The 15,859-nt window shown below is 36.4% G+C and overlaps 1 protein-coding gene across 4 annotated transcripts in view; it reads left to right on the top strand.

Annotated features, from left to right (window-relative positions):
• The window catches only part of LAMA2 (laminin subunit alpha 2), a 627,903-nt gene that overhangs the window by 237,388 nt on the left and 374,656 nt on the right, over positions 1-15,859 (top strand). For all 4 annotated transcript variants that reach the window (XM_066373271.1, XM_066373270.1, XM_066373269.1 and 1 more), the window contains exon 5: positions 14,253-14,432. In XM_066373271.1, coding sequence (XP_066229368.1) covers positions 14,253-14,432 — 180 coding nt within the window. The remainder of the gene's footprint in view (positions 1-14,252; positions 14,433-15,859) is intronic.

The following is a 15,859-nucleotide window of genomic DNA, read 5'->3' as shown; positions in this document are numbered from 1 at the left end:
CTGATACCTTGTTTGAAGTTGAAATTTTGTGAAGTATAAATTAGTTGAGCTTGCCAATGGCCTTTCAAAATGTTATTCTGCATAAATGGGGGGAAAATTCAAATTAATATATTTATCCAGCTTTCATTAGTACACTTGTAACACATGCAGATACACGCATACAATTTTTCTCTGAGGAACCCTTGAGTCAGAGAATGAGAAGGAGAGATTGAACTTCTCTGTCAAATATGCATCTAGGTTTTGTTCCAATCTAATGACACAGGATCTGGCACTGTAGTTAGAGCTCATGCTCCAAGATTTTATTTTAATTTCAAACAAGTGTTTCCACACAGGGACTGAAAACAAAATAGGAAAATGTTGCTTAATTTTTCCTTTGTGCAGTTATTATATTTCTTTTGAGTGTACTGATTGTTCTGTCCTACCAATGTAGGTCATTGTATTCTCAGTTGCTTTTTTTCCTTACTTGGGACTTTCCCTAACAGCCCTTTACACTAAGGAAGAACATGTTAGTTTCACAGATATTTATTTTGGGTGTTAACCTATTATTTTCCCTTCTCCTTATAACTTGAGGTTTCAGTTCTTCCTTTGTAGAATTACCTATAAAGTATAAATTAATTTTTTTTGCACACCAGTGAATGGTTTTTCTTATTAAAATGTTTAAGTACTAAATCTGTCATAACCAATTTTGTATATTATGATGTTAGTAAGACTTTAGGGGTTGTTAGTTCTTCCCTGGTTAATTGATGCTTTAGCCTTCAATTCTTGGACGTGTTCCAGTTCTGGTTTTGATCAATGTAGAATTTTGCTTCTATTTATACAGAAGATCTCTACTGATGTGGATATATGCCAAGGGGTGTTAATCAGGTCTCAGACTATCTCTTGGCTTAGTGGTTCTCTGTACTATGATATAGTTCACTCTTGTTCTCAGAAAGCCTAGCCACTATCTGATCTGGTGGTTGATCCTAAGTGGTGAATTTCAAGCATAGTAAGCAGTTTACCCAAGAAAGTCTAAAATGGATAAAACTAGTAGGATAAATACTACTAAAAATTAATGAAGAAAAAAAACAAGATCTGGGGAAATTAAACAGTATAAATAACCCCAGAGAAGGAAAAGCAGGACGATGAAGAAAAAATAAAGTTAAAAATCTGGGGTCAATTACAGACAAGGTTGGAATGGAAGAAAGGCAAATAAAAAAAATTGGAGGGAGGGTATATGGGAAAGGTTCTCCACTAGTGATGAGCTTCATGATGCAAGAAGTCTCCAAATAGTGCCTAAATGACCAGCTGTTATTTATTCAACAAATGCTTACTGAAACCCTACTCTGTGAGGTAGTTTAGTGGTACTGAGGCATTTATCCAATGTAGTAAGACTAGAATTAGAGCACATCCTAGCTTTATAAACTTAGCCATGCTTGTTAAAAATTTAATGCTTTTTTAAAAAAGGAGATAATACTAACACCAACCTCATGAGGTTGTTGTAAGCATTAAATGAGTTAATACTAACTGATTTAGTACAGATAGATCACATACAAGAGTGTCTGGTGTCCAATAAGTACACAGTAATATTCGCTATTTCTTTTATGCACAAGATCCTGTATATTGCAAATAAATTTCTGAAATAGCTATGAAGTTGAAATAGATGACTAATGACCCTGTTCTCTTAGTCTCTGGTTGAGGCACACCCAAAACAAATTTTGGAGCAATGGAAATGTTTGAGGAAAGTAAGAGAACTGTTATTCTGTTGATTTTCCCTCGTGATCTGTTCTGAAGCTATTTCTCTTAAATTCTTTCCTGCTGTGAATTTCAGATGATGTTTGTATCCCTATATTGTCTTAGCTTGACAGCACTAAGATTTAGTAGTGACATCTGCATTTGATAAAATTTAAATGAGAAGCTCCCAAAAGAGATTGAGTAAACCTATTTTGACAATACTTTTTGCAAACATTATATACGTTACCTGGAGAAAGGAAAATGTAAGTGATAATATTGAAACATTTTCAACTTGTAGTGCTTTTTAAAATTATCATTTGATTATAACTTTAAATTGTATGATAGATTTAAAATGAGCTCCTCTGATTTAAGATCCTCTTAGAGAAAAGAAAGGGGGGATGATATTTGCATTTAGTAATGAATTTCTCTTTTTGAAAATTTCAGGGTCTTAGTTATCTTTGTTCCTTTTATACACTATGACCAGTGGAAATGTTATCAAGATTTTCCACTCAATTATGATGTATTATAGGTCACCCATCTAGGCATGATGATGAAACTAACCTAAGCTCAAGGAGCTAAAAAATAAATGCTTGTCTGATTGCTTTGACTTATACAAAGCAAAAAGACCACTAGAAGCTTTATGAAAAGAAGGACCATACCAAGCTTGAAATGTTGAGAAAATGAAAACTTCTAATAAGTCTTTGCTTCTTTTTCTTTATATAATTTTTAATTCTTGGTGAGAGGAGGTGAATCAGTGAGGCAGACTCTCCCACATGCTTCCCAGATGGGATCCACCCAGCAACCCTCTCTGGAGCCAATGCTCAAGTACCAAGCTATTTTTAGTGCCTGAGGCTGATGCGCTCCTACAGAACTATCCTCAGTAAACTGGGCTATGTTAGAACCAATCAAGCCACTAGTTGTGAGAGGGGAAGAAGGAGAGAAGATAGAGAAAGGAGAAAGGATGGAGAAGACAAGCAGGTGGCCACATGTCACATGTTCCCTGACTAGAAATTGAACTCCAGATGTCCATATGCCAGGTTGACCCTATATCCACTGAGCAAACAGTCAAGGCCAAGTTTTTGCTTCTATTTTTTATCTTTTTGGAAAACTTAGCTCTTCTATGTGTTAATTTTATAAAAGTTAGAAAGCATTGCTATATGGGAAGTGGAAGAAGTTATAGGGGTATAACTGGTGATGGACACAGACTTGACTTGGGGTGCTGAACACACAACACAGTGTACAGATGATGTGCTGTAGAATTGTGCACCTAAAACATGTATAATTTTGTTAACCAGTGTCACCTCAAGAAATTCAATAAAAAGGAAAAAATAAAAACATTGCTCTATGAAATTTGCTGTTGGTATAAAAAATAAACAACTGATACAAAATGAAAAAGAGAGGAAGAAAGATGCTCTTATTTAACCAGGAGAGAAGCTACACAAATCTTTGAAGTACAATATTTTAACTGTTTTTACTATGAGAGACTGCAAATAAAAACAAAATGACAAATACTCTTTGGAGAGAACTGATTTTCTTATTATGCTGCAATTTATTAATGACTATTGCTTTGACAGTGAAAAAGATGTTTAAATATTTTATGGAAGAAAAAGCTTTCATCCAGGAATGACAAGGCAAGAATTCTACTTCTAAATAACAGGGAAAAAAGCAATCCTAAGTTTCAGGGGAAGTTGGAATCATGCATGTGTCAAAAGCAAAATACCATTTTTCAGGAGTATAAAAGACCTGTTAAGACTAAGCTCAGGCCCTGGCCAGTTGGCTCAGCGGTAGAGCGTTGGCCTGGCGTGTGGGGGACCCAGGTTCGATTCCCGGCCAGGGCACACAGGAGAAGCGCCCATTTGCTTCTCCACCCCCCTCCTTCCTCTCTGTCTCTCTCTTCCCCTCCCGCAGCCAAGGCTCCATTGGAGCAAAGATGGCCCGGGCGCTGGAGATGGCTCCTTGGCCTCTGCCCCAGGCGCTAGAGTGGCTCTGGTTGCTGCAGAGCGATGCCCTGAAGGGGCAGAGCATCGCCCCCTGGTGGGCAGAGCATCGCCCCTGGTGGATCCCGGTCGGGCACATGCGGGAGTCTGTCTGACTGTCTCTCCCCGTTTCCAGCTTCAGAAAAAAAAAAAAAGACTAAGCTCAGGGTAGAGTTGTCAATGATACAGTCATATTTGTTAAACAGTTCATTAAGCTGACATTTCCTTGTATTCTTGAAATAAGTTAGTTAAGAATATTAAGGTCACTCACAGTCCTTGACTATTTCTTTTAAATACTGCTTTCATAGTAGTCATCATCCATGGAAGAGAACTTGATTTAGTTTGATTTGTAAACTTTTAATGATTGGGCAATATTTATTAAGGACCTTAATAAATGGAATGCACTAAACTAATTAAGAACATTCTATATAAAAAGAAAGTCTTTCCAGTTCTGGTAAGTAGGAATATTGAGGCACCTGAGGATGTATCTATTTGTACAAGATATTGTATTATTTTTATCTTCAGAAATGACTCTACTGATGTCTTAAATGGTCTTTTGTAGATATACCTAAATGTTGGGGCTATACAGATATCCATATAATTTTCTTTCAAATACTTGAATTATTGCAGCTCTAGTGAAATATAGTCTATTATGGTAAATTAAATTCATTAAAAATTCTTGTGTCCATTCAATCAACGGAATTGGAAACATAGGTAAAATATACTTGAAACATATATATACAAAGTCAGTTTTTGAATGATATACAAAAGTTGTGAATGTTTGGGGGGAGGAAATAATTAATTCTCTGAAAATTCTATCACAACCTATAATATTTATACATGATACTGATCTTTTCATCCAGCAAATAATTATTGAGAATCTACTATATACTACTCACTTTATTAAGCACTGAAAAGATATTATAAATAAGGTAAAGTTTCTATCCTCATTGAACTTACAGTCTAGTAGCAGACACAAGCAAGTCAATAGGCAATGATAATAGAGGAGCTCAGAGAATTCATAGGAAGAGCTAATGGACAGAACATGACATGTGTATTCATGGAAGGAGGGAATTGGTATCTCAGCTAAGAGCTGAAAGATGCATAAAGTATGGCTGTGCAAATGGAAGCAGGCAGACACAGAAAGGTATTTGACTAAGGGGCCCAGAAATGAAGTAGACCATGATACAAAAGGGAAGTGAAAATAATTCAGTGACCTGGAATATACTAAGCATCCAATAAGTATTTTTGAATGAATGAGTGACTGACTGACTAAATGAATGAATAAAAATATGACTAGGCAGACCAGAGACAAAGTTTTCTAAGCATGTGTTTTAAACATTCAAAATACTTCTTTTTCTGGATGTGCAAATAAGCAGTATTAGAATTAATAAAAATAATCATAAAAATGACAGCTGTTGAAAGAAATAAAATGTGGGTTATAGGAAAATGCAAAGAAGACTTTAATAGAGGGTGCCTCATATCACTGAAAATAACAGACTATACAAATATTTGTTCCATCGCTTCTCGTCTTTTGGTTAAGATCAAGTGCAGAAAAATATTGATTCTATATATAATACCGCTTTTACTAATTATGGCCCAAAGACTTCTTGACAAGGAAATCTCTAGTCTGCAAGTTTAAATATTTAACTTGTATTAGTAATGACATCTTATGTAACTTTTAATATTTATCCAGTGTATTTTTATTATTCATGCATTAATTTTCATATATTTATGTATTTCCATATTTTTAAGACTTTAAAAATATTCCATTGATTTGAAAAATGTTTTAAAAATTGTAGTGAAACTTTTCTGATAAAGAAAGGAAGTCATTTTTCAATAACTACTCAGTCACATAAAAGAAAACCAATGACAATCCATAAACATGAAACATTTAGTAAAACCTTTTTCTTCTAGAAGCAAGGTACTCTGTTTTTAGCCTTTTTAGTAGTTATTTTATGTCTGCAGGATTTAAGTAATCCACTTTATAATTCTAATATAGTTTCTTATTTTTTATGAACTCTTTTGCAAATAGTAGTGCATAATTTATAGAATAGACAATGAAATATCTAGAATATGATGTACACAAAGAAGGAGTGAACCAATGGGTAAGATACACTTTGCTCTGATTAACAAAATTAGTTTGAGTAGTTCTTAAGTTCAAATACAATGTCTTATGATACAGAAAACACATTTATGTATTCTGCTCAGCTGAAAATAACCTTCAAAATGAAACTTTGGTGAAATAGAAATGAAGTTAACTAATATTTAACTAATATTAACACACAGTGGACTTATTTATGAGGAAATCTTGGCTCTAAGCTGTTAATTTCCTAATTTTCTTTAAATCAACGTACCTCAAGGTTCTTAGATAGAAAATGATATGGAGGATTACTGACTTTAATTACATTTTGTGGAAATAGCATTTTCAAAGATTTACTCATATAATTAGAGAAAAAATCTGATTAATTATTCTATAAAATAGCTTTTTAGTTAGAAAGTTCATTAAATTTGTTAAATATTTTTAAATAGATGATAAAGTGAACATTGCAAATCTGGGAGAATAATATTCTGGGCAAGGAACCACAAATTTAAAAGTCCTGAGGTAAAGGATCACCTTGCATGCCCTAACAAGGCAGTCTGACTAGAGCAGTGTGAATGAAGGAAAGAAAAGGAAAGGGCTCAAAAAGTTATTGTTTTCTCCTTTGGCAATATTTGAGGGTAGAGTGTGGCATTGCAGATAAGATCAGATCTCATAGTTCATTTTGAAATTTTTGGCTTTTATTGGGTCTGAAATAGAAAATCATTGAAAAGTTTTAAAGGGAAGGATGACATGATTGGAGTTATATTGTATAAGGAATATTTAGAGCATCCCTGAAACAGATACTGACCTTAAAAGAATTTGTAAGTTAATTTTTGAGGCACCAAATGACGAGGAGAGACTAAAAGCTTTCATTCCTATTCAGAAAATGACGACTTTCGTGCATTTGCTAATAGTGCAGGCGGCTGATGTTGAAAGAAAGTAATAATGATTGGAAATGAGGAAAGAAAAGTTCCAAAGCAAGACTGCATGTGAACATCAAGAAGGCAAAAGCTATTATTAGTGCCAAAGAAATATGCAACTTTAATATAGACAGTAAAATATCAAAATTGTTAAAAGATTTTGCTTATCTTGGTTCGGTCATTAATTCAAATGGAGGCTGTAACCAAGAAATAGAAGGAAGGCTGATTGATACTTGGAAGTGCAATAGTGAAAACATCAGGAAAAACCACCAAGAGCAAAAATGTGTTCTTAGAGACCAACGTTAAAATCATTCATACTCCATATTCCCAGTTACTACATACAGGTGTAAAATTTGGACATTGGAAAGGACTGATAGGAAAAAAAGTAGTTCTTTTGAAATAAGGTATCGGAGGAGAGCTCTATGAATACTCTATACTTCCAGAAGGATGAATAAGTTTGTCCTTGAGCAACTTAGGCCTGAAACTTTTCTGGAAGCAAAAATGACAAAGCTGAAACTGTCCTATTTGGGCATATCACGAGAAGGCAGGATTCTTTGGAAAAGACAATAATACGGGGGAAAATTAAAAGCAGCAGGAAAGGATGAAAACACCAAGTATGAGATAAATTGACTCTGTAAAAGTGGCCATAAGCAGGACTCTATAGTAGCTGAGCAAGACTGTTGAGGACAGGACATGGTGAACCTCACTTATTTATAGGGTCACCAGGAGGAGTTGGAACCAACTCAACACTATATAACACACACTTGAGTTGAAATGGACTTCTTTTGCTATGGTTCACATTATTTTTATAAAGTTGCTGGTCATCTTTACCTCTTGCATATAATCTATTAAAGTGGAGTCTCCTTGTAGAAATTACTGAAGATCATTGGGAAAACAGAAGTAAAAGAACATAGACCAACTTGCACCACAAGTGAAAGTTGGTCTTGTTTGGTGTACAATATATTAAATCATTCATATTAAACTTGTGGTTTTTGTTTTAAGGAATACAGATAATAAATTGATGAAAACTTTTACTAAAGACTTAAAAAAAAGCCTGACCAGGCAGTGGTGCAGTGGATAGAGTGTCAGTCTGGGATGTGGAGAACTTAGGTTCGAGACTCTGAGGTTGCTAGCTTGAGCACAGGCTCATCAGCTTGAGCCCAAGGTCATGGGCTTGAGCAAGGGGTCACTCAGTTTGCTGTAGCCCCACGGTCAAGGCACATATGAGAAATCAGTCAATGAACAACTAAGGAGCCCAACGAAGAATTGATGTTTCTCATCTCTCTCTCTTCCTGTCTGGCTGTCCCTATCTGTCCCTGTCTCTGACTCTCTCTCTGTCTCTGCCATACACACACATACACACACACACTTTTAAAAAAGCTGCTATGTTACAAATAGACTCTAGAGATTTAGATATGGTAGCATGAAGACTATTCTTAACCTATGGGAGCATGATAAAAGCTTGGATTTAGATGGTTTTAGTGGAGGCATTGATAAGTGTTTAGATGCTGAATATATTTTGAAGGTAAAGCTAACAAAATTGTCAGACATTTAGGATGTAGAAAAGAAGAAAACAAAAGTAGTCAAGGATGACTTAAAGATGTTGGTCTGAGTAGCTGAAAGGATGAGATTATTTAGTGCAATTGAGAAGGCTGTGCAGTTTGAAATATATTTGAGATACCTGTTAGACAGTCAAATAAATACATCAAGAAGGCAGCTGGACTCTGCATCCTGACCTCAGAAGGGCGATCAGTCCTAGAGATAAAGGTATGAGAGACATCAGTATAGATCAGGGGTTGGGAAACTTTTTGGCTGAGAGAGCCATGAACACCACGTATTTTGAAATGTAATTCCATGAGAGCCGTGTAGGTTACGCATTATCTGCAACCATGAACATGAGCAGTAGGAAATGAATGGACTACATGAGAATGTTTTATATTTTTACTATTATTATTTTTTTTATTAAAGATTTGTCTGTGAGCCAGGTGCAGCCATCAAAAGAGCCACATCTGGCTCGCGAGCCATAGGTTCCTGACCTCTGGTATAGATGGTATTTAAAGCTATGGGCTTTGATATCACTAAATGAGTAAGTATAAATAAAAAAAAAAAGAAAAGACTGAGCAATGTGTCACTTCAACATTAGAATTAGGCAGGAGAAAAGGTGGTTGGTAGAGAAGGAGATTGAGAAGAATATCAGACAGGTAGGAGGGAAACGAGGACAGTGTGGTACCCTGGAAGTAAATGGAGTATTCGCCTGTTTTAAATGCTGCAATGAATTAGGTATGGTGAGGACTAAATATTCAACATCTGAGGATTCCTTCTGACCACCAGGTCGGAACCAGAGCCTTTGTCCTGTGCTACAAACACAAACACAATGACTAATCATTTTCCTATAATTTCTACAACTCACCCCCTTCCTTCAAACATACGCTTCTCTTTTTTTTCTCACATAGGGTAAAATAAAAGTTATCAGTTTCATTTCTCAAAGTTACTCTCCCTCTCTGAAATATCATATTAACCATGGCTGTATTTAGGAGGTTCCCATATATCTCAATCACTCACTTACATACATACTTATCAAGTCTTTGGCTACCCCTATCCCTAGCTAATCTCATGATGCACGTGTGGATTTTGTTTTATCTCCTGGAGACACCTTACAACTTTTTTACTGGCAAATTTAGAGGTTGAAAATTCAAATGGGATTTTAGAAAGTTTTAAGAGGGCACGCTGCATGTCACATTGTCAACTCCATCCCCTCCCACTACTCAGTTCAAAGTTTCTTTTTTTTTTTTTTTTCTTCTGTATTTTTCTGAAGCCGGAAACCGGGAGAGACAGTCAGACAGACTCCCGCATGCGCCCAACCTGGATCCACCCAACACGCCCACCAGGGGCGACACTCTGCCCACCAGGGAGCGATGCTCTGCCCCTCCGGGGCGTCGCTCTGTCACGACCAGAGCCACTCTAGCGCCTGGGGCAGAGGCCGAGGAGCCATCCCCAGCGCCCGGGCCATCTTTGCTTGCTGTGGGAGGGGAAGAGAGAGACAGAGAGGAAGGAGAGGGGGAGGGGTGGAGAAGCAGATGGGCGCTTCTCCTGTGTGCCCTGGCTGGGAATCGAACCCGGGACTTCTGCACGCCAGGCCGACGCTCTACCACAGAGCCAACCGGCCAAGGCCTGGTTCAAAGTTTCTAATGCTTATTAATGATTTCTAAGCAGCCTTCATTCTCTCATCCATCCAGTCACTCAAGAAATTTGTAATATTATTATAGAAGTAAAAATGTCATAAAGTCAAAAATGTTTATCCATCTGCAATGGGAACATAATTTATATAGTATGCTTACACTAATAAAAAACAGAATTATTTGGATGAGCAGAGTGCAATATTGATTTAGTCATTTGGTCATGAACTCATGAGATATTATTCCTCTTCATTTTTCTGTGAAAACTAATTTCAAAGAACAGTGTAATTTTAAAATCTAAAAAAAAAAAAAGTCTGTTAATCAGGCTGATATTTTCATTTGGAATGAATTCCTTTGACAGCATGAACATACACCCACCATCATGTCTGCAATAGAAATCATCACAGAAGACACTAGACTTGCCGCAGACTTCTCATGGCCTCACAGCAAGAGAGTGGTGGTCTTGAGCACTGACACTTTTCATCTTTTTGAAGACAGACACCCTCCAGTTGTTACCCCACAGGGAATCAGGATGTATGCTAAACTATCCAGAGGACTTGGAATTACACAGCATCATGTCAGTGTACATTTTCTATGTGACATTATGATTGATTTTGAAGGCGATTAGAAAAAAAAAAAAAGAGAGAGAGAAAAAAAAATGATAGAAGGAGGCTGTATCCAACATGGCCAAACAGCTGGCTGTTTTTCTAATCCAGAAACAGTTTGGGACTAAATCTACTCACAAGATCTCTTGGCAGAGCAGCTTGATGAAAATACCAAAGCTGTGAGATGTGTTCTTTTGCTGAATCCTTCATGTAGCTATCGTATGCTTTATTAACCTAAATGAGAACATGTACATGGTTTATTTTAAATTTCCTGTATGTTTCAGTGAGGAACTTACTGATTTTATGTACAAACACAGATATGGTTCACCAGAAAATTAACACCAAAGAGACCTTCATAATTTTTAGAAACTTTAATCCTTGACATGTAGTGATTTCCTCCTTTTTTTCAAATCACATTTTTAGGAGCAGTCTCCGGAGAGCTTGATTAAGACAGAAATTTAAGCGTGAAATCAAGGGCACTGGTGATTTTTCAGATGCCAAAATTCATCTCTAAGGGAAACTAATTTTAATTGCTTCATGTATCTATTTATTCATTCTTTTAACATTTAATTGATACCTTCTTAAGTAATGGAGTCCACTTAAACACTTTTTTTGGTTCACCTGCTAGATACCAGAAGTGGGGAATATACAAAATCAGCTTTTCTCTTCTCTATTTTTTTTACTTCAGAGGGAGGGTATTCTTTTTAGATGCAGCATATTCAGTAGATCTTGAAACTCTATCATCTTCAAGTGTGCTAAGTGAATTTATTCTTTACCGAGTATCCAAGGTAGGCTCAATCAGCTGGGACATTCCATATTTTTATCATGAGGCATTTTGGGTATACTCTCCGTGACATCAGAATTAGTTTCTCATCTCAGAGTTTGCCATATTTATTTCTCTAGTGATTCAGTAGTTTATTGGCACTCAGTTTGTAAAATGCTTTCGGGGATTATCTAAATGCAGGATGTTAGAAATGGCAACATATACTTTCGCCTCTCCTGTCAAATAATATGATTAACACACATGATATATGATCTTGCAAAAGTGGGTGAAAATTCCACTGGGTGACCTCAAGTCACAGTTTCCCAGTACATGCATGGACTGCCGTGTTCCTGGACAGCTTCCAGCCTGGCACAGGACTCCTTTCTGGCTGGCATTCCTGTCTCTTTAGTCCCCTCTGCACGTGAGCACAAGCTGCATGTGTATTGGGCGAGGGGAGAGGGGTTGGCGGTCGGGTCAATACAAAACATACCACCCAGTTTAAATTTCCTTAACAATTTCGATTTGATTTAACTTATTGCATAGGTAATAATGCATTTACAAAGTACAAAACAGTGAAAGTACTTTTTCCTATAAGTATACTAACAGTTTTCTTATTGTTTATTATGGTACACTAATTCGGTATATAAATGTATAATTTACTTAACCAGTTGCACATTGATGGACATTAGATTGTTTTTAGTCTTTTACTATTAAAAAAATGTTGTCTAGGAATAATACAAGAGCACACATAATATCTGTAGGATAATTTCCCATAAGTGGGATTTCTAGGTTAAAAATTATATGCATATGTAATTTTGATAGTTATTGTTAAGCTCACATTTCATAAAGATCTGTGCTATTTCATGGGCACAACTGTAAGTATATGAGAATGCCTGAACCTCTTCAGTTTTGCCATCAAGGAGGATTATCAATATTTGGGGGTTTGACCACCTGAAAGTATCGAAAAGTTTATTATTGTGGTTTGAATTAATAGTTCCATGTTAATTAATGAGTGAGGTTCATCAGCTTATCAAAAGTGTAACAGTCATTATATTTTCCCTAAACCAGGGGTCCCCAAACTACAGCCCGCAGGCTGCATGCGGCCCCCTGAGGCCATTTATCCGACCCCTGCTGCACTTCCGGAAGGGGCACCTCTTTCACTGGTGGTCAGTGAGAGGAGCACTGCATCCTGTGCTCCTGGAGTACTGTCTGTGATGGCATTGCTCATGTACAGTACTACTTCTGGTGACGCTGGACATACACGTCACGGCTCCGGAAGCATGTCATATCACTTGTTACGGCTAGCAGTGACAAATATGGAACCAGACATTGACCATCTCATTAGCCAAAAGCAGGCCCATAGTTCCCATTGAAATACTGGTCAGTTTGTTGATTTAAATTTACTTGTTCTTTATTTTAAATATTGTATTTGTTCCCATTTTGTTTTTTTTACTTTAAAATAAGATATGTGCAGTGTGCATAAGGATTTGTTCATAGTTTTTTTTTATAGTCTGGCCCTCCAATGGTCTAAGGGACAGTGAGCTGGCTCCCTGTGTAAAAGTTTGGGGACCCCTGCCCTAAACAGTCCACTTATATCTTTGTCTTTTATTTGTAAGTGTTATATAGTTGGTCTTTTTTCTTATTGAAGTATATTTTTTTTTATTTGAAGTAAAAAGATTTTTAGTTATGAGAGAAAAAATTCCTTTATCTTTGCTAGTTCTTTTTATCTTATCAAATTGGTTTATTTTTCATTAAAATGCTCTGCTCTTGTGAAATTCTTGTAAGAACGCGTGGGATTCATGTATTTTTGAAGGGTAGTTACTTTGCAATTTTTCTATTTTGTATATAGAAAACAGTGCAATTCGATTTTACTTCTGTTGGTGTCAATTGTGATAAAATATTTTCCTAAAAAATCTACCATTCCAACAAGATTTTAATGTATTTTCATAGAATGTGTTATACCTCTGATATCTTTTTGTCTTGTTGAACTACGATTACTAAAAAAACGACAAACAACAGATTGAAATCTCTTACTGTGACTGCAGATTTGTCTGGTTTTCCTTGCAAATTGTCCATTTTTGCTTTCTATATACTAAGGTTACATAATTAGATACTTTAGAGTTTAAGATTTTTTTTTATTATTATTCAGTAAGAGGAGGGGAGGCAGAGAGACAGACTCTGCATGCGCCTGGACAGGGAGATACCTGGCAATCCCACTAGGGGGCAATCCTCAACACATCGAGGGCATTGTTCTGTTGCTCAGCAACTGAGCTCTTCTTAGCATGTAAAGCGGAGGATATGGAGCCATTCTTAGCACCTGGGGGCCAACTAGCTCCAATCAAGCCATGGCTGCAGAAGCGGGAGAGAGAGAGAGAGAGAGAGAGAGAGAGAGAGAGAGAGAGAGAGAGAGAGAGAGAAAGAAAGAAAGAAAGAAAGAAAGAAAGAAAGAAAGAAAGAAAGAAAGAAATGAGAGGAGAAGGGGTAGAGAAGGAGATGGGCATTTCTCCTGTGTGCCCTGACCAGGAATTGAGCCTGGGATATCCACATGCTAGGCCGACATTCCATCACTGAGCCAACTGGCCAGGGCCAAGTTTAGGATTATTTTAAGACTTAGTTTATTTTGGGTTTTATGTTTGTTTGGTTTTGGTTTTCCACTGTATACCAGATTCTTAAAAAAAGAAATTTTAGGGCAAAATAATTTTCAGAAAAAGATAAAGTGATTTTAATATTCATGGAATTCCTAGGGAGACTTAGTAGCTGCAATGCCTTGGAACAGAGGATTATGGGTAATTGCAATATAAAAAGAACACCTAAATATAAACAAATATATTGCATGTACATGTATTAAAAGGTCCGCAATATTTCACAATTCTTTCACTATATTTCAGTAGAGGTGAAGCTGTACCAGTCTAATTAATTGGCAGTAGAGAGCTCATCTTTATTTTTCCGAGAAGAAAACGATACCAGACATTTAGGTTTTGGTGAACTTAATTGTTGACTTATTTCCCACATTGCATAGATCCACATCTCTTTGATCAATGGGAGACCAAGTGCAGATGACCCGTCTCCTGAACTGCTAGAATTTACCTCTGCTCGCTATATTCGCCTGAGATTTCAGAGGATCCGCACCTTAAATGCTGATTTGATGATGTTTGCTCACAAAGACCCAAGAGAAATTGACCCCATTGTCACACGAAGAGTAAGTTTTGATGAATCATATTGCACTCTGTGAATGATATTGCACTGTTCTTTTTAACTGTCTGTTAAATAATTTATAAAATATATCTTTTCATGATTTGTAGTAGTGTTTATTATCAAAAACTTTAAATTTGATAGACCTTTTGTTCAAATCCAAGCTCAGTCACTTGTTAGATGTATAAGATTTATCAAACTTATTAATATTTATTTTTTTAATTTTTATTTATTGATATTAGTGAGAGAGGAAGGGAGAGAGAGAGAGAGAGACAGGAACATCAAGCTCTTCCTGTATGTGACCTGACTGGGGATCAAACCCGCAGCCTCTGAGCTTTGGGATGATGCTCTAACCAACCCAGCTACCCAGGCAGAGCCATACTTGTTAATATTCCTAAACCTTGATTTTCTCTATTGTAAAATAAAGATGTTCATAAACTCATTTTGAGGACATAATTTTGTTGTTTTGGGCGATTTATATTATTATAATTGGCTTTCGGGAGACACTACAGGAAGTTGAAATATTTTTGGCTGCAAACAACACTAAGAAATACATTTTATATCATGACCCAGAACACACACACACACACACACACACACACACACACACACACACACACAGCCAGCAATAAGTCTTAAAACTTAATATGCATATAGTCCATATAGTCAGGTATTAATATTGTGGAAATGCAGGTTCTGATTCAGGTGGTCTAGGACTGAGCTGAAAAACTGCATGTCTATCAAGTTCCCAGTAATGTCAATGCTGTGGACCATTTTGTTCAATGAAATTACTTAATTTTATGCTTTATTAATAAATCACAAGCAATAATTTTTAAAAAGCAATACTGCTATATTGAAAAACTGATTTTACATATGGTTTTTTTTCTTCATGAATAGAATAGCAGGGGGGAAAAAGCTTAGAGCATCCTATCAACAGATCTTTGAAAATAGGAGCTAATGGAAGTACTGCTTTCCAGTATTAGAATGGGACTTATGTGATTATGATGTAGATCATCAGCCCAGGTTTGCTGGGAGAGATAATTGTGCTTTCTCCTATGTATTCCCCAGCACGTGCACTGCATTATGTCACCTCCCTTACGTGCTGCTACACAGCCAAGACATTGTTACCAAGAGAGTCCACTCAGCTGTAAGCCCATAAAACGAATGAATGCTCAGAGAATTTTTACTGTGTGACTAGAAGTAGAGGTGAAAAGAGAATTGGAGGGAGAAACTAAGATTGTGGGACAGAGTTCTTAATTCTAAAATGATCTTATTAAGGTCAGACTATCACCAATAATTGCCAAATTGCTAAACCATTAGGCTGAAAATTGAAGGGAGGCATTTTCTGTAGTTCATGTGTACCCCTTATATATTTTCTGTTCTTATTACTTAAATTACCTCCCCTAACCTCTTCATCATCACAAAATAACTTTT

Source organism: Saccopteryx leptura, chromosome 3, assembly GCF_036850995.1.
Source record: "Saccopteryx leptura isolate mSacLep1 chromosome 3, mSacLep1_pri_phased_curated, whole genome shotgun sequence".
NCBI lineage: Eukaryota > Metazoa > Chordata > Mammalia > Chiroptera > Emballonuridae > Saccopteryx > Saccopteryx leptura.
The sequence above is the reverse complement of the archived record's forward strand: the minus strand, read 5'-3'. Positions and strand labels throughout refer to the sequence as shown.